Consider the following 18,490-nt stretch of genomic DNA (forward strand, 5'->3'; position numbering starts at 1 on the left):
ACCAATATAGACAACTCATATGCGCACAACATATTTGCAGCACAACAATAACAACATACGTAGTATTAGGATGTCGACTAGTATGTTAGGTAACAGTGAGCCAACTAGTAACCAAAATGAATTAGCATGGAGCCCTCTCTATGTAGGTGCTCCAAATTTCTAGGGTCCAGCATGGGCTCGGGGCTCCTCTCATTATCAATACCATACAAGAAGTAAGTAAAATACAAGCGAAGTTCTGTTTGCCTTTCTTACAAGAAATTGGTATTCTACACTTTATGGTAGGTTCTTCTTGCCAACTTGTCAATTGGAATTGACCAATTGAGGATGTAAATGCTTAGAGAGCGTTAGATGCATTCTCATTGGGGTAACAAGTGTTATATGGTTAAATCTATTAGTAATTTCGTATACAAAATTTTACTTTTGCAGTTCCTTTTGTTTTTAAGTATTCATAGTATAATTTTTTTTTTTAAAATAAAATCATTTGTGTTTTAGGGGATTTTTCTATGTGGCTCGTCACACCGTGTGGCCGGAGTTACTCGAGTTACTCGGTCAGGGGTTACTCAAGTTACTCCTGATCGAGTAACCCCCTCAAGTAACCCCTGACCGATTAACCCCTAACCGAATCCCTCAAGTAACCCCTGACCGAGTAACTCGAATAACCCCTGACTAAGTAACCCGCCACATAAAAATTTAACCTATCCAAGGGGGTAAATGTAAAATGATATAAAACTACACTTAGCGTTTTTGTCTTTAATATCAATTGTGTACAATGAACACTTTTCATTATCCTTGCATAAAGATACCAAGATGGGGGTTTCTCACTTTCTCTTTCACACTCCCAACCTCACCTAACTTCACAAGGTATATAAATTAAGAGTTTAAGTGAACTTTATTTATCATTATTTTGGAAAATATACCCCTTTTTAATAGTGTGGAAGAATGTTGGAAGTAATGAGTTTCCATTCTAATAAGTATTAAAAACTAGTTGTACTTTGCCTCCTCTTTAAGCAAAGGCATCCTACTTCACCTCCTACTCCTTTCAGTTAGACGGCCATTTTTGGCTCTTGTTAACCGAAATGAATAGCCTGACCCGACTAGCCTCGAGTCACATACCAAATGGGTGTTATCCGTTATGTGACACCATGTTTCCATACATTATGTTAAAGAATTACTAAGTATCTAGAATGCACTCCTACATTTAACATATATTTTTTGTAAAGTTGAAACTTTACATACAATACTTTATTAGACATGAATATTATCAATTACAAGTTTACAACTGTTACAACATGTATTGTTATAAGTTTATAACTCTCACAACCCTTGATAAATATAAGATAAATATAAGGGTTTTGTGTAGAGGTGTCAAAACCACACCCAATCCGACTTGATATGAAACCGACCGGAACAATTATCTGAATTAAATTTGAACTCGCGTGGACACAATAATTTAGCATGACTCAACTTTAAAAATTGACCCGACCCGACCTCATCAGACCCGATACGATCATCCGAATTGACACCTCCAGTTTTGTGAATTAATTTGGGGAAACATAGAAGGTTGTACATAAATTGTGCTACGGTTGCACAGGGTACTTCAAATTCTTAAGGAATAAAATACTTAAATTACACAATCTTTCTATAACAACAAATAATCATTTATCAATAAGATATTTCTATTGCATCATTACAATCCAAATTAGAAAAAAGAAAATAGGAAAAGTTAAAATTTTAGACCTGAAAACCAAGTCTGAAGTGACACCCTTCCCTAAAGTACGTATTCTACATCATTTAAAATTCCATTTGAGTATTTAATAAACTCAATACTTAAGTGTTATACTTTGTACCTATAATATGATGCAAAATCACAGCTCTGTATGAACTAAGTGATCTTCTATTGATTCCCCAAGATGGGAAATTCTCATGTCATCAGGACTGGAATAATCTTTGTCACTGGAGGTAAGGCAATCAGCAGGGGGGTTGATTGTTCCGAAGCCAAAACCAGTGACAGAGTTGCAATATGTCTCTGTTGTGCCTTCTGTCCGGTGCAAGTCAATGTTCGTGAGGACAATGTTCTTGCAAGGAACTGTGTCGCTGCAAGCAAACTTCATGGCTTGCTTGCTCTTCGTAGTTCCAGTAATATTCCGGTACATCACCTGACTTATTTGCACAGCAGTCGACTGAAAAGGAAGAAAAAGAGAAATCAAGAAAAGATTAGGTAATTGATAATGTGATCGCAATGAGAAAGGGGAAAGGTAAGAAAGAAAGACAGAAAGAAAGAAAGAAAAGGAAAGACACATCATTAGACTACTACTGCCATTGGAATGGCTACCTTTTTGCCCTTTAATAAAATGAAGAAAGAAGCAAACAAGCAAAATTTCCCATTCCCTGGAATAGCTAAAAAGGTTTTACCATTGTTAAATTAATCAATATCTAAGAGCTTAAATTAGTAGCACGTGGATTCTTGACCAAACCGCTGTTCTGTTCACTTATCAGAGCAGGACTGCTGTCTTAGTAGAGAGGGAAGGGTAACACTACAGCCCTTGAGATTCTTTGCTTAAGCTTGCCTTTTCTTAGGCATAACTTCCTTGCTTGTGAATTGAGTTACAGATTTCTTGGGCAGAACTGATTCCTTTATAGCTTCTTTCAGGTGCAACAAGAGAGTAAAAAGACCATGAAGCTGGAGCTTAGAATCATACACACCCATAATCTAACACACAAAGAACCAGCTAGAACACTACTAAAAGTTAGTTTTCATTGCCGGAGAAGCCAAACCAAATATCTCCCAGAATATACCAACCTCACTTACAGCCAGTTGCTACACTTCCATCTAAATGAAATCAAATCCCACTGCAAACCATCCATAGAAGACATCTACAAAAGAAGTAAACCCACAGCAGATAATAACTGTGTAGGGAAAAAAATCATCTTATGTTCCACAGTAGAAACTCATTCTAAATCGTTGCCTTTGTAAGACCATAAAAACCCATCCACTACTTCCTTTGTTTCAGAGTAAACTAACCTAACACCAAAAACAAACCATCTCCCAATCCCAAAAAACTTCCAACAGCTATGATCCGCATCAAACAACGAGGCTCTGTCGGCCACGAACAACGAGGATCCATCGGCCAAGAACAACGAGGATCCGTCAGCCATGACAATGACTACAAGCTAAAAGAAGCTAACCCTCAGCTGGGAGAGCGGTGGCCCAATGGAGGAGGCTATGGTGGACGAGCATGGATGAATAGTGGAGAGAGGTTCAGTAGTACTTATGATCTTGTTGAGCAAACATACTACCTTTATGTTCGAGTGGTGAAAGCAAAAGATCTTCCCCAGAGTGGTGTCACTGGAAGCTGTGATCCTTATGTAGAAGTCAAGCTAGGGAACTATAAAGGGCGAACCAAGCATTTAGAGAATAAAAGGAATCCAGAGTGGAATCAGGTTTTTGCTTTCTCAAAGGACCGCATCCAAGCATCTACATTGGAAGTCTTTTTAAAGGAGCGAGAGATGGTGGGGAGGGATGAGTACATAGGGAGGGTGGTGTTTGACCTAAGTGAGGTCCCAACCAGGGTCCCACCTGATAGCCCATTGGCACCTCAATGGTACAGGCTGGAAGATCGAAGAGGACAGGGGAAGGTAATGGGGGAGGTAATGCTGGCTGTTTGGATGGGCACGCAAGCTGATGAAGCCTTTCCAGAGGCATGGCACACAGAAACAGCTTTTGTTCAGGGAGAAGGGTTATTTAGCATTCGTTCAAAAGTTTACATGACCCCGAAATTATGGTACCTGAGAGTGAATGTGATTGAAGCTCAGGATGTGATTTCAAATGATAGAAGCAGAGCTCCAGAGCTTCTTGTGAAAATACAAGTTGGCAACCAAGTTTTGCGGACTAAGATAAGTCCACCAAACACCATGAATCCGCTTTGGAATGAGGATCTGGTTTTTGTAGTTGCCGAGCCCTTTGAGGAGCAGCTAGTCCTCACTGTTGAGGATCGTGTTCATCCAGCAAAAGATGATGTGCTAGGCAAGATAATACTACCAGTCAACATCTTTGAGAAGCGGCTAGACCACAGAACAGTTCATTCTCGTTGGTTCAACCTTGAGAAATTCGGATTTGGAGTCTTGGAATCTGACAGGAGGATGGAACAGAAATTTTCCAGCAGGATGCACCTCAGAGTCTGCCTTGAGGGTGGGTACCATGTATTGGATGAGTCAACAATGTATGTCAGTGACACGCGCCCAACATCACGTCAACTTTGGAAGCCACCAGTCGGAATTTTGGAAATGGGTCTTTTAGGTGCTCAAGGTCTTCTTCCCATGAAGACAAAGGATGGCAGAAGCACCACAGATGCATACTGTGTGGCAAAATATGGTCAGAAATGGGTTCGGACCAGAACGATTCTGGATTCTTTTGCTCCTAAATGGAATGAGCAATACACATGGGAAGTTTATGACCCATGTACAGTAATAACATTGGGAGTGTTTGACAATTGCCACTTAGGCGGATCTGAGAAGCAGGGTACTGCTGGTAGTTCAGTCAGAGATTCAAGAATTGGAAAGGTAAGAATCAGACTATCCACACTTGAGTCTCATCGTGTTTATGCAAATTCCTATCCTCTCCTTGTTCTGCATCCAGGTGGGGTGAAGAAGATGGGAGAACTCCAGCTAGCAGTTAGATTCACCAGCTTATCCTTGGCCAACATGATTTACATGTATGGCCATCCCTTACTCCCTAAAATGCATTACCTCCACCCTTTCACAGTAAACCAAATAGACAGCCTTAGATTCCAAGCCATGAACATAGTGGCAGCCAGACTAGGCAGAGCTGAACCGCCATTAAGAAAGGAGGTGGTGGAATACATGTTAGATGTGGATTCCCACCTGTGGAGTATGCGAAGAAGCAAAGCTAATTTCTTCAGAATTATGGCAATTTTGTCAGGCACAATATCAATAAGCCGGTGGTTTGGTGATGTTTGCCATTGGAAAAACCCTATTACTACAGTCCTAGTTCACATTCTCTTCTTAATATTGATATGGTACCCAGAGTTGATACTACCAACGATGTGCCTCTACATGTTTTTCATTGGTCTATGGAACTACAGGTTCCGCCCACGTAACCCACCACATATGGATATCAAACTTTCATGGGCAGAAGCAGTACATCCAGATGAACTTGATGAAGAATTTGACACATTTCCTACTTCAAGGCCACATGAAATCATTAGGATGAGGTATGATCGGCTTAGAAGTGTGGCTGGAAGAATTCAGACAGTGGTGGGTGACTTAGCGACTCAAGGGGAGAGATTCCAATCCCTGCTAAGCTGGCGGGATCCAAGAGCGACTAGCTTATATATAATGTTCTCCCTTTCTGCAGCTGTGCTTCTTTATGTGACTCCATTCAGAGTAATTGCTCTAGTAGCAGGACTGTACACCCTGAGGCACCCGAAGTTCAGAAGCAAGCTGCCTTCTGTTCCTAACAACTTTTTCAAGAGATTGCCTTCTCGAGCTGACAGCTTGCTCTAAGCAATAGGTGCTAGTCAATTGATTGACACATCTGTAGTTTCAATGTCTTTTTCATTTTTACTTCTTATCAAAGTTTTATATATTTTCCGAATATAAAAAGTATGTTTCACGTTTCTAAGTTATATTGCATATATTTTTTTTTCTCTTAACAAAAGAGGCAAAACCTTAGCCCTACTTCTGAAAATGACGTCTAGGATTATCTAATATTCTGTTTTTTAGACAAGAAACGAGGAAGAACTTTGTTTTTTGTATGGAAGACACTTGAGACCAGTTTACGTAAACAGGAAACACACCATATTTCTAACTGAACAGCAAATAAAAACTGGACACCTTAAATATACCTGGTTTCCACAAGGATTGGGAGAGTCACAATAGAATTGATCGATAATTATAGGATTTGCAACGTCTTCCATCATCACATTTTCAAAGCGTATTGCTTTGACATAACCAGATCCTCCCTGCATGAAGAAGGCAAGGAGAGAGATTCAAGTTCTGATAATTTAAACTCAAAGGAAGAATCAAAAAGTAGATTTAAAAAATAATAGTACCAGAGCTTGTACAAAAATTTTAATTTTAAAGTAAATTCAATTTTTAGAGCAAGGATTCATAAAACAATTAAAAACTTGAGAGAGAAGGAATGCATGCAGTCCTACTTCTACCGTGTACACGCAGCAATGTCATGTTACACCAACACAGTAAGTCAGCTCTTTGAGATGATCGTTTTCTTAATTATCTGTTCCATTATTCTGTTCTCAAATTTACCAGAAGGGATGGCACATCAAGAACTTACCTTGTTCCCCATCAAAGCCATTTCTTTTTTTTATTATTTGAGAAGGGAACTGGGAGGGGGGGGGGGGGGGGTGGGGGGGTTGGCGGTGGGGTGTGAAGGGAGTTGGAAATGACATCTGATTTTTAAATGCTTACCTGCCAAGTCTTAATTCTGAGTCCATTACTTGCACCCTTTATAAATGCACCACTCAGGACAACTTTTGTGACAATGCCAGTTGAATTATCCTTGCCCAGGCTTCCTATGCTGCAGTAGCAAATCAGATTAGTGAAATACAGAATATGCCAAGATTTAAGAGGTCACATCACAGAGGCAATGATTAACTTGTTAGAACTTAGAACATCTAATAATTGAAAGAAATACCTAATTCCATGTCCAGGACCGCAATAAATCTTCTTCATCTTGATAGCTGAACTGGCATTGACGATTGAAACACAATCATCCCCTAGTGTACAAGTGTCAGCGAAAATTTAGCTAGTTAGCAGTCTTAGCATGCCTGAATCAAATAACGTTTTTTGGTGCATATTTAACATAGTGCACACTTTCTTTTTTTTATTTAATGTAGGTTACAGAGCACTCTTTGAGTCTTAAACTAAAGGACACAATACAATATGATCCTCTTATTATCCCAAGTATTCATTTGTAAAAGGTTCAGATTATGTTAGCAGCAACATTTAAGGACGGAGCAGCTCAAAGTTGCAAAATACCTGTTCCGATTTTACAGTCGAGGAGAGCAACATTTGTTGATTCAGTGATATGTATTCCATCAGTGTTAGGACTGTCTTCTGGGGAAGAAACTAGCACATTGGATACTCGCACAGAATTGGAACGGGCAATAACAAAGTGCATTTGTTGGCTGTTCTGGATAGTCAGACCCTTTACCCTTATAGCAGAGCTTGAATCTATTGTCAGTGCCTTCAGCAGAAAAATAAAATAAAAAATACAAAAAACAAAAAACTTATCAGCTTGTTGCATCCTTTAGATTCCGATAATTATGATCTACAAATAACTTGCTTAACAAAACCGCAAGTTCAACAACCCCATCATACAACATGACAATCAAATCTAGATTTTTCCAGAATCACATAAATAGAGTATTGTAGAACCAACCCACAATCCGTGCAAAATAAATAATTAAATATGCATATAGTTCCAACATAAAGCCGATAAGGGATACGTACTGTTGGTGCTCCTTTGCATGGCTGCAGGATCAAGGAAAATTGACAAAACAGACAGATGGATTAGTACATACTTATCAATACAATCAAATTTATCAGTCGGTAATACAAAAATCAGATGATGACAACGAGTTACATTGGTCTTGTTCTTTTTGCAGGATGCAGACCACCATTTACTGCCAGATCCATCAATCACCCCTTTGCCTTGGAAAATAACACTTGTTAAGTTGTGAAAATTCAACCAAGTCCGGGAAAATTTTGGATCCCAGTCCTTGGGCTCTCCTGGTGCAACTATTGTACCATCAACCTGCACACCAAGTACACAACAGTAGCCAAAAAAAACTCTCATCAGAAATAGTTACATTCTATGGGGTTCACATCAACGTAGCAGATATCACAGCTAGATTGGAGCGTTGACATATTGACATTTCTGGATAAAAACTTACCTGGATAACTAATCTGCCTGCACACGGTCCTTCAAATTTTGTTGCGTTGACAAGATAACGACGCCCTTCAGGAACTAAGAGGACTGCTTTTTGTGAAGAACAAGCCTGCTTCCATGCACTAACAAAGGCCTGAAAATATTTTCATAGAAAATACAAGTTTAGCAGCATTGTCAGAACTTACACATGCAGGTATAAGATTTATTAATCAATAAAGTTCATGCTGCATCAGGATTACCTGGGTATCATCAGAATTTCCATCTCCATTAGCACCAAAGCTATCGACATTCACAAGAACATGTCCAGCATTCGTACTGGTCCATGAAGGCATTTCAAAAGCTTCTATCTCATCTTCTTCATATATGTCGAAGCTTTCGAGTTCTCCAAGCATAGCAATTTTGTCATGTACCTCATATTCTGCAGTCCCATGAGCTGTTATTAATAAGCTAAGGAAAAGAACATAGAATAATTCCATAATTTGTGAGTTTTTGCAGGATTAGAAAATTAGAGTAGAATAATTTAGGAGCAGACACTGGGTTTGCATTTATATGCAAGATTAGCATTCAAAATGAAGAGATTTATGAAAATCTGGCTTGGCTTGAAAGTAGATGAAGAGCCAACACTTTCTCCATGCCTACACTTCAAGTATAAGTGAAAAATCTTTTACATATCTTTGCTTTACTCTTAAACCAGTAGACCTTAGTTTCACCAGTCAAAAAAGCTCATGAACTCCTCCAACTAGCAGACTAGCACCATATATGCATTTCTATCATAGACCTTCCAATAATAGATTTAAAAATTGTAATTTCAAACTTTCCCATATTACCCGTAATAAAATCATTAGCTAATTTTTTAAGAAAGAGAACATTGGTGTAGTGGAAATGTATAACTATAAATAATAACAAAAAAAATTCATAAATAAAATAATAACAACAATGATGGTATTGTAGCTTGAATCCTTATAAATAACCCAATAAAATGAGGCCTATAAATTAGGGACGAAAGGAGAAATAGTTTTTGGCATCATCAAGCAGACCACCCAACAACTGTAAAGATCTGAGTGATACAAAAGGATCAGACACGCCATAAAACCAGAAATAGATAAATCAAGAATAAGTTATGGTCAACTATATAATTAATCTGAACTCTTCCGTACTAGAACAGCTTCTAGATGATACTTTCCAGGCTACCCAAGTCTTTCCCTTTCTAGAAGGATAGTTGGCCCAGGCTCATCAAAATGCAGGTAATTATTTCATATAAATGCAGCTCAAAAATAAAATATTCAAATCCTGTACTTTTTAAAATATGAACATCTTGCAATAAGATTCATGGCCTATTCTGTGACATTACCACAATTCAAACGATAAAGCTGTGACCAATCTCCCTAACCAAATGTCTTGCCATTCCAATCTCTCTGTATTGCATGGACAATTCAGAATCTCCAACTTCATGATAAAAGTTTGAAACTTGCAGACACGCTGCAGAATTTTCGGGTTCAAGCTCCATCAAACGTTTTGCAACCCTTTGTCCAACAACTTTATTCTTGTGCATCCTGCAACTTCTCAGCAGTGAACTCCACATGAAAGAATCATCCTTTACAAAAGACAACTTCAACAATTCTTCCGCTTCATATACCAACCCCGCACGTCCTAAGAGATCAACCATGCATGAATAATGCCTTTGATCTGGTTCAATACCATGGGGTGATTTCATGGACTCAAAAACCCGTCTTCCTTCCTCTACTAAACCTGAATGATTACACCCTGTCAAAACACACAAGAATGTCACCCTATCTGGTTCCAAACCCTTTCGGAACATCATTTTGAGCAATTTTAGGCATTCTCTTCCTAATCCATTCCGGGCATACCCATTTATAATTGATGTAAAGGAGACAACATTGGGTGAACGTAAACCCTCAAATATGCTGTGTGAATGATCAACCTGGCCTAATTTGGAATATACATCAATTAGTGAACATGAAACCACAATATGAGATTCTAATCCATTTTTTATAGCAAGAGAATGAAGCAATGTGCAGCTTGTTAAGCTCACAAAAGAAGATCCTGACAATGCTTTCAGTGCAGTGGACAAGGAGAATTCATCAAATTCAATCCCCTCATCAACCATGAATTTAAACAACTCGACCACCTCTTCAGCACAAGTACAATGTAACATAGATGTCAAAAGAGCATTGCAGCACTCCCTAGTTTTATAAAAGCATTCCTCATATATATTAAATGAACTCTCAATCTCGTAACATTTTCCATACATATCAATAAGAGCAGACTGAACATGGATGCTTCCACAATCAAAACCTAACTTTAGAGCAAAACAATGCAACTGTCTTCCCACAACGAGATTCCTACTTTTGCTGCACGAATTCAAGAGCGCAACAAGTGAACGAACAGATGGTTTCATACTCCAGTACTGCATCCGCACAAAACATTCAAGTGCATCAAACAACACCCCACTATTAGCATATGCAGAAACAATTGAATTCCACGAAATCACAGCATTATAAGGAATAACTTCAAATGATTTCAGAGCATCAATCAGAGTCCCACAAGCTGAGTAAAAATCCACCAATGCATTAGCAACAAACCGATTCGATTCAACCAGCCCAGCCTTGAGAGCATGACAGTGCAACTGTTCTCCTTGAATTACAAAGTTTCCATTACAACAGCCCTGAAGCAAATAACAAACCATAAGATCTTTCAACACAACCCCATCAAATTTCACTCTTGAATACTGCCTTATAACCTCATCCCACAAACCCAATTTACAAAATCCACGAAAAACCGAATTCCAAACACCATCATTCCTTTCAGGCATCTCATCCAAAAATTTCAACCCATCATCAACAAACCCTGATTGCATATATAGGTCCACAATTGAACCCCCAATATACAAATTCCCACAAAACCCAAGTGAAATCACTCTACAATGTACTTGAATTCCCTCAAAATAAAACCCATTATTGCTACAAATGCTCATGACAGAGGAACATGTTGATGGGCTTTCACTAAAACCCTGAAATACCATTTCAGAATACAATTCAAACGCTTTTACTGGCATTCCATAGCGTTTGTACCCAGAAATTAGCAAGTTCCAAGAAACAACATCTCTCAGAGACATTTCATCGAACAGTTGGTGAGCAGAGGCTAAAGACCCTGATCTGATGTGATTGTCAATAGCACGATTGTTTAAGAAGATAAGCTCAGAAATGTCAGTCTTATAGTAGGAATCAAGATGCAAGCGCCGGAAAATTGCAGGGACTTTCCGGCATAAAACTCCCAATAATTTGGGCATTTAATTTATAAAATTAACAGATATGAGTAACATGCGAACATGACACACCAATACACACGATAATAGCATTAACTTAAAAGGATTAGGAATTCTTTTTCCTTTTAAGGCTCTAAAACAATCTTTAATTAACCTCTTATTATCAAGAACTTATTAAAATGGAGGAAAACATGTGTACTTTTATTTTTTCTTGTTTAATTCCTAGTGGTAACAAGGTGTGAATATTACTACTCTGTATACAAAGTATCTCATTTTGTCCTAAAATACTTATAATGTTCCCTAGAAAAAAAATACTAGTAAAGTTGCTAGATCTAAATATTTTTTAGGGATGTTTTTACCATTATTATGTATAATTACGTATTTTAGTAAGGTACTATGGGTATGGTAAAACATACTTCGATTTTTCTTTTTTTTTTAAATAACGAAAATACATACTTCGTACTTTTTATTGGAACTAGAACAAGATGTCACTTAATACGTTTTTTGTTTTGGTACATTAGTCACATTTAATATTAAATACAATTATAACGAGATTTTGGGGGGCTAGTATTTTAGTTGATTGCCAAGTATATCATCATATATCGAACATTAAACATAAACCAAACTTTTTTAAGAAAATCGATTTGTAATTTTATCAAGCAATCCTATTTTGAAATAAATGATAGTATATTAATTCTCATTCTAAGGGTTTAATCAGTGGAACCCAACCAAAGAGTGTAAGGCACAATGAGGTACTTAAGTTCTAGGAGGAGGGCCCGTTTTTGTCTTCTTGGGTGCCTTAACTCTTTGTTTTAGAGCACTTAAATAGCCTCAATCTATCATTTACTCTCACAACATGTTTGGTGAGTGGTCATAAATTGTGAGAATGATAATGAGTTTGTATATGATTTTCCAAAGAAATTCTGCCAGAAAAATGTGCTTTTAGTCTTTTTTTTGTTTTTTTAACAAATTTTCATTACCACATAATACCACCTCTAAAATGCTTTATTAATGGATTGTATAGAATTTTGTGAAGGAAATGAGGTATTTGGGAAATGACAAGCATTAGCATAGATATTGACATGAAATCTTTTTCTTACTTATAAAATCATTAATATTATCACCAATTATTACCAATAACCAAACGAGTTGTCATTGTTTTCAAAATTTACCATGTAACCATATGCATTAGATTGAGCATGGAAAAACCTTAAAAGGTCCCCTACTCCCATGGTCACAATACTGACTATGACTATTGTATGTAGTTTATAAAACACAACAATGCCATAAAGGATAAAATTGCTTGTTTCGCTACAACGATTGATCTATTGATGTTGATTTCTTAAGAATTAAGTTAGGAATAAACATCACTTTCTTTTCTATAACTCCTAACACCATAGCACAAACACAAGCAACCTATTTGACCAACAAACCTTATCTTTCTATCTCTCAATTGGCCTTCCCCTTTATTTTTGGGTGCCGGTGCATTTGGATAACATCTTAAACTAGCCAAACATTAACAGTAGTGAAAGGTAATACACGCACGAAAACTTCTAATTAAGTCTTGTATTAAGGGTTAAAAACAAGTAAGATTAACAAGTCTTGTATTCAACAAGTGTATTTGTATGTGACAGGTTTTAGCACTGTGATGTCCGTGAACATTATTATTGCCATCCTTTTCACATAAAAGTCTCCCTTTAACGGAGTCCATTCATTTCACAATATGAGAACATTTGTGAATAAAATAAGCCCAATGTTCACAAATATGAGTAAATTTGCAATTCTGTATATGCAAGTTTTTTGCAAACTAAAACCTGTTCTAAGTGTTTGTGAAACAAAGAATGTTAACTTTTAAGGACAAATAGTTGCACTTTTGCCCATCAAGTAATTCAACTGATTTTGATGCAAGATCCTTTGATCAATGTAAAGAGGAACTTCAGTTCCATTGCTAACAAGCAGCAAGCGAGGCACAGAATAATTATCACATAGTATTACAGTTCTTTTGCTGAATCAACATGAACATGGGCACACTAGTATACAACATTAATCCAAGCCTAACTAAAAAAAAATCTCTTTTCTAGGAGCTTTTTATCAATGAGTATCAGCAAGTAGCGGCAATAGCCCCGAGGAGGGAGGTAATGAAACGCATCTGTGTTTCTTTATCGATCTTAGAGAAAAGGGGAACATGCACAAAAAGAGATTTGTGGCCTCTAGCTTCTGCAAACCGGAGAGAGTGATAGTACACGTAATTACATACAAAACAACCAGCATCATCTGAGTTCATTACGTTGAAGCCTTTCTTCTTTAGGAAACTAAGAATAGAATCCGCTGAGCATGTAGTCTTCATAGTAGTCATCATCCAATGCAAGGAAACAAATAAGACGTGTTAGGGGAAAGTTTTCATGCAACTTAAACTTTGATATAAATGGATTGTGTCAATCATATATCCTACGATATCGTACTATCTACCTTAGATAGTTAGCAAGTGGTACTTAAAGCATGTCTACATCATTTGCGTTTTGTGACTCTCTCTACAACTAAATAAAAAGTATAAATATCCAACAATATCCAATGTTGCTCAGCCCAGCATTTCTGTCCGCCCTGAGGACTGATCCATAGTACATGATGCATGGATTGACCATCTATACACAAGGGCACAAAGGCCACTATTTCTGAACTATGAAAAAAGGGCCTAAATTTAAGAGATCGTAAGGAGCCCCATTTATATTACCTGAACCCAAGGTTTTCATGTACCCACATACCATGTTCCCCTCCTGCAGTCCTCTGTGATTCAAAGGGTGATCACAAGGCAAGGTCAAGTTCTAGTAATAGATCAATACTTAAAAGTATCTTCATCTTTCACATTGCAACAGTAATTTTTAATAATAAACCTGATAAACAAGCTTTGAAGCTTTCACATAGCAATATGAAATCAAACTGCCTAGGATGAAAAAAAGTTAGCTCATCTTTTTCCAGCTAATCCTTAAAACAACCTTTTTCTTTCTAATGGCATATAACATGAACCACGAGGAAATATGAACACATATCAAAACCAGATTACCACATTAGAAAAATAAAATAAAAATGTGACAAAGCATATTAATATATTAATATTTTGTTTGGATTGAAGGAAATGGAGGGAAAAGAAGGGAAGGAAAATGGAGGGATGGATTATCTTTCATTTGGATAACAAATAAAGAAGGAAGGAATTGGAGGGGAGAGAAATGGAAGGATTAAATTGTAAGAAATTAATCTCTCCAACAATGGAGAGATTTAGAAGGAAAACTCATCTTTCTTCCCTCCCCTTCCTTTCTCTTCCCTCCCCCTTACCTCCCTCCCCTTCTTTTCTTTCCCATTTCTTTATCCAAACACGCCGTAAATGTTGGCAATTACCTGTCTCGTATTAGATATTTCTCCATCTTCAGGGACTATCGGTACTTGCTGAAAAGAAGAAAGGATAATGATTTATAACTTGAATATAAACAAAGCTACATAGCTTATAACAGAAGAGGGGTGAGGGAGGAGAAGGGAGGGGGAAAGAAAAAAAAAGTCTTATCAACCTGTGGTTGCCACCCGAGCTCATCAGGACAGCGAAATGTTGCTTCATTGAATGCTTGACATTCAAGTGCAAACTTTTGGGCACCACTATTCACTCCCAAATGAACCTGGAGACAGCAGCCAATAAGTCAATGACATGATATATCCAAGTCAATACAGGGATAGTGTGTTCAAAAACAGGGGACTAATAAGCAAACCACCATTGAAAAGAATTCACTACCATAATAACAGGCCATTCGCGCTGAAGTGATTATAGGAATTACACGAACAAGTACCTATTTACTTTACATTGTCACAAAACTTCTGATGACAAGTTTGTGACCCAGGAAGCAGGACATGATGCCAAACTAAGACAGAGGAACAGGTGATTCTCACTAACATTAGGGATGAGTTGACAATTTTGTTTCAAAACTTGTATTATAACGGCATCATGAGTGAGATTCCATAATTTATTGCTATTATGGCCTTTCTACAACAACTTGACGAGTAATTTTCCTTCATCCCACTTTGAAAAATAAAGCAAGTCACAAATATCAGGGTAGACAATACTTTTTGGATGGAATAAAAAAAATTCTAGTCACTCATTGTCTCCATTTCTTGGGTTGCTATAATTTTTTTTTTGTATGTGAAAAAGACAAAATAACTTTAATAAGCACGAAGATATCATCCTCACAACACAATTAGACAATCGAATGTCAGCAACAACATACTCATGAATGTCATGATATACCAATTACAGAATCCAAAATTTTGGCTTTGCTTCTGTTATTCAATGTAGCTGCATAAATTATACTGCAAAGTTTATGAGGTAACCCAATATAGCTGCATAGAAAGTTTATGCAAATGAAGACTCACCCACACAACTGATTCATTGTCCGGATTTGAGGCACCTTTCTCAAACAATTCATAAAGTGCTGGTCTCGCCCCCTCGCCAGCTGTCTCAAGTATCGTGCAACTTGCAAGTTGCACCCCTGTCGGAAGGCCATTTTTCGAGACATACTCATTCAAATTACTGACAATGGTTTCCGTCGGATTCTCTGTCACTCCTTGAAATTTCTTGAAACCAGTAACATGAAATGTGATATTCTTAGGTCCTTCGGATCCCATGTCCACCTTGCGAGCACAGCAAAAATTCCCAATTCTTAATCGAGTATGAAGTTCCCAGAAAACCTACAGGAGAAATCTTAAAGAAGCAAAGTTCTATAAGATTAATAATAATGAGAAACCAATGAAAACACACTTGGTGAACATAGTAAACAAGCATGCTTTAGCTAATACAGGTGACCTTGTCAAAATCAGGGTAAAGACTGAACAAATTGGTACTGTTTCACACTCTCTTCAACCTATTTGACAGTCATAATATTGACTCTCACGGCCACACTATTCTAATCTTAATCACTTTACTCTCCTACACAACTCAGAGCTTAATAAACATTATTCAGGAGGATTCATATGTAGTAAGCAAATGAGCCTGATTTAATGTTGTGATCTGGATGTCAAACAACTGAAGTTTACTAAAACAGACATGGAGGACACCATGTCATGAAAATCGCCGATAGGAAACCAGATTGAACGCACAAAAGGAACTTGGTTGTTCCAATTTGCTATAATAACAAGCTAAGTTAATCAATCAATCCTTGCACTCGACTTAAATGAAACACACGCCCCTTTATTTAATTTTCATTCCCTCCTTAGCAAAATTGTAATAATATCAAGTATCAACCACCACCATAATAATCAGAAGCTAATCATTTTTCTCATACATATTATAGCAATCACAGCAATATTATACTAGTCCATTCAACCACAAATTAAGACTAATACAACAAGCACTTGAAATAATATTGTAGCATCAATAACTCAATTCAGTACAGCCTCAATAGCGAAAAGCCGAAAAGAGCAGCATGCAAGGTGAAGGGAACACATCCTTAGAACTGTACAGATAACTATACTCAATTACTCATAAACAATGAACATCATCTCGAAACTCGGAAATTCTACCAACCTGATCCATATCATACATCAACCTGATCCACATCATACAAGAGCTTATATGGATCCGGCAAATAACATGGCACATCCGGCAAACTCATATCTTACCCTACATAAAGTACAAATTGCAATGATTTTACCATAATTGTAAAGCAAAGATCTTAAAAAAAAAAAAAAAAAAAACACATCAAGATATAAATCAAACCCAGGAACAAATTCATATTACACAACATACCAATCATACTTCACAATATACCAATCATACTTTAGGCAATAGCAGAAGATTATCTAAACAAAAGCACCCACAAAAATACAAAATCATACTTCAAAAAACAAAATCCCAATAAAATGATCAATAATTCAGACTATATCAAACCATTAAAATGAAAAATTCTACGCAATTCACTCTCATTAACATCGAAATAGTTGTACATAATAAAAATTATAATTGACATATCATCTCGATTAAATTTACAAACTTTCTCAAAAAACAAGAAGCTGAAAATTGAAAAATAATAAAACGGTATAATTATTCTTACAAGATTAAAGTTTGAGTAATAATTGAAAATTTCTTGATTCTGACAATTCCAGCCCCTACAAACTTTTCTGTTGGAATGAAGAATCGAATTAATAAAATTTGAAGGTCGAAAGGCCTTATCGGATTTTTATGGTTTTATAAAATTCGCAGTTTAGACCACTATCAGCAGTGAGGAAAAAAAAAAACCTCTCAATCTCTCTCTACCCACTTTCTCACTCCTCCCATACAATTTCTCTCATCAAATGTTTTTTTCACTACATCAATGGGGAGAAAAAAAAACCTCTCATCACTTTTTCCTCCACTATTTACTATACCCCACCATAATACACATCATCTTTTTATTTTATCTTTATTTTGAAATAATGTTTATACTACATATTTAATTTTCCAATACAATTAAAATATGTGAAAATAATTTATTTTTTAATTACGTTTAAAAATAATTTAATAAAAATGTATAATTTAATAACAATTTATAAGTTTTATATTTACTTTTCAATTACGTTTAAAAATAATAAAATAAAAAATTATAATTTTTATATTTATTTTTCAATTACGTTTCAATTATAACTTAATAAGATTGTTATTTATTTGTCAATTACGTTTTAATTATAATTAATAATATTTTTTTTATTTTTCAATTACGTTTTATTTATAATTTAACATTTGAATACCAATAAAACTACTACTTTTTTTAAATTAACACTACTACTACTACTAGTAATAATAATAATTATTATAATAATAATAAAAATAATAATAATAATAATAATAATAATAATAATACTAAATAATAACTGAGGGTTTTTTTTTTACGAATAATAATAATAATAAAAATGATGAAAATAACTCAAAGAAATTGGGAAAAGAAGGAAATTTGTAGTATTTATGGGTTTTTTGAAAGTATATCAAAATATATCAAAATGCATGTCTATTTATAGAGAAAAAAAAAATCTATCCGTTGGTGAATTTTGTTTTTTTTTTTTATAATTACAACGGTTATATTTACCTTACAAAAATATAACCGTTGTAATAAAAGCAAAAAAATCTGATTGGTTGGAAGGACAAAGCCTGACGCGTGTCGCATCCCCATTGGCTGGGTCTGACGCGCGTCAGGCCAGCTGCCCCCTTATTTTTTTTTCCCTTTTCGCCCCTCAAAACGGCGTCGTTTCGCCCTTCTTTAAGG

The 18,490-nt window shown here is 36.3% G+C and overlaps 3 protein-coding genes across 9 annotated transcripts; 1 reads left to right on the plus strand and 2 right to left on the minus strand.

Moving 5' to 3' along the window:
* Positions 1-1,395: 1,395 nt before the first annotated feature.
* LOC110708874 (probable polygalacturonase At1g80170) lies at positions 1,396-12,304 on the minus strand. 3 transcript variants are annotated; one of them, XM_021887109.1, is made up of 10 exons: positions 9,282-9,370; positions 8,170-8,348; positions 7,935-8,063; positions 7,625-7,795; positions 7,492-7,512; positions 7,018-7,225; positions 6,674-6,755; positions 6,448-6,556; positions 5,865-5,981; positions 1,398-2,180 (listed from the first exon to the last, which is right to left on the minus strand). In XM_021887109.1, the coding sequence occupies exons 2-10, from the start codon at positions 8,320-8,322 to the stop codon at positions 1,866-1,868; spliced, it is 1,305 nt and encodes a 434-aa protein (XP_021742801.1). In that variant the 5' UTR covers positions 8,323-8,348; positions 9,282-9,370; the 3' UTR covers positions 1,398-1,865. The 3 variants fall into 3 exon arrangements, with proteins under 3 accessions (XP_021742796.1, XP_021742801.1, XP_021742790.1); XM_021887104.1 differs by lacking the exon at positions 9,282-9,370 and having other exon boundaries at positions 1,396-2,180; positions 8,170-9,260; XM_021887098.1 differs by lacking the exons at positions 1,398-2,180; positions 5,865-5,981; positions 6,448-6,556; ... (3 more) ...; positions 7,625-7,795; positions 7,935-8,063 and having other exon boundaries at positions 8,232-8,348; positions 9,282-12,304.
* On the plus strand, positions 2,418-5,850 carry LOC110708868 (FT-interacting protein 1-like). Its single transcript, XM_021887094.1, has one exon. The coding sequence runs from the start codon at positions 3,073-3,075 to the stop codon at positions 5,521-5,523; it is 2,451 nt and encodes an 816-aa protein (XP_021742786.1). The 5' UTR covers positions 2,418-3,072; the 3' UTR covers positions 5,524-5,850.
* Positions 12,305-13,087: 783 nt separating the features above from the next.
* LOC110708890 (pyrrolidone-carboxylate peptidase 1-like) lies at positions 13,088-17,646 on the minus strand. Of its 5 annotated transcripts, none has more exons than XM_021887129.1 (6): positions 17,306-17,641; positions 16,780-16,875; positions 15,630-15,957; positions 14,777-14,881; positions 14,610-14,657; positions 13,088-13,557 (listed from the first exon to the last, which is right to left on the minus strand). In XM_021887129.1, exons 3-6 carry the CDS (start codon positions 15,879-15,881, stop codon positions 13,318-13,320), a joined length of 645 nt encoding a protein of 214 aa, XP_021742821.1. In that variant the 5' UTR covers positions 15,882-15,957; positions 16,780-16,875; positions 17,306-17,641; the 3' UTR covers positions 13,088-13,317. The 5 variants fall into 5 exon arrangements, with proteins under 5 accessions (XP_021742821.1, XP_021742814.1, XP_021742827.1 ...); XM_021887122.1 differs by having other exon boundaries at positions 15,630-15,974; XM_021887135.1 differs by lacking the exon at positions 16,780-16,875 and having other exon boundaries at positions 15,630-15,887; positions 17,306-17,646.
* Between the last annotated feature and the right edge of the window lie 844 nt (positions 17,647-18,490).

The sequence above is a fragment of the Chenopodium quinoa genome, unplaced genomic scaffold (genome assembly GCF_001683475.1).
Source record: "Chenopodium quinoa cultivar QQ74 unplaced genomic scaffold, ASM168347v1, whole genome shotgun sequence".
Classification (NCBI taxonomy): Eukaryota; Viridiplantae; Streptophyta; class Magnoliopsida; order Caryophyllales; family Amaranthaceae; genus Chenopodium; species Chenopodium quinoa.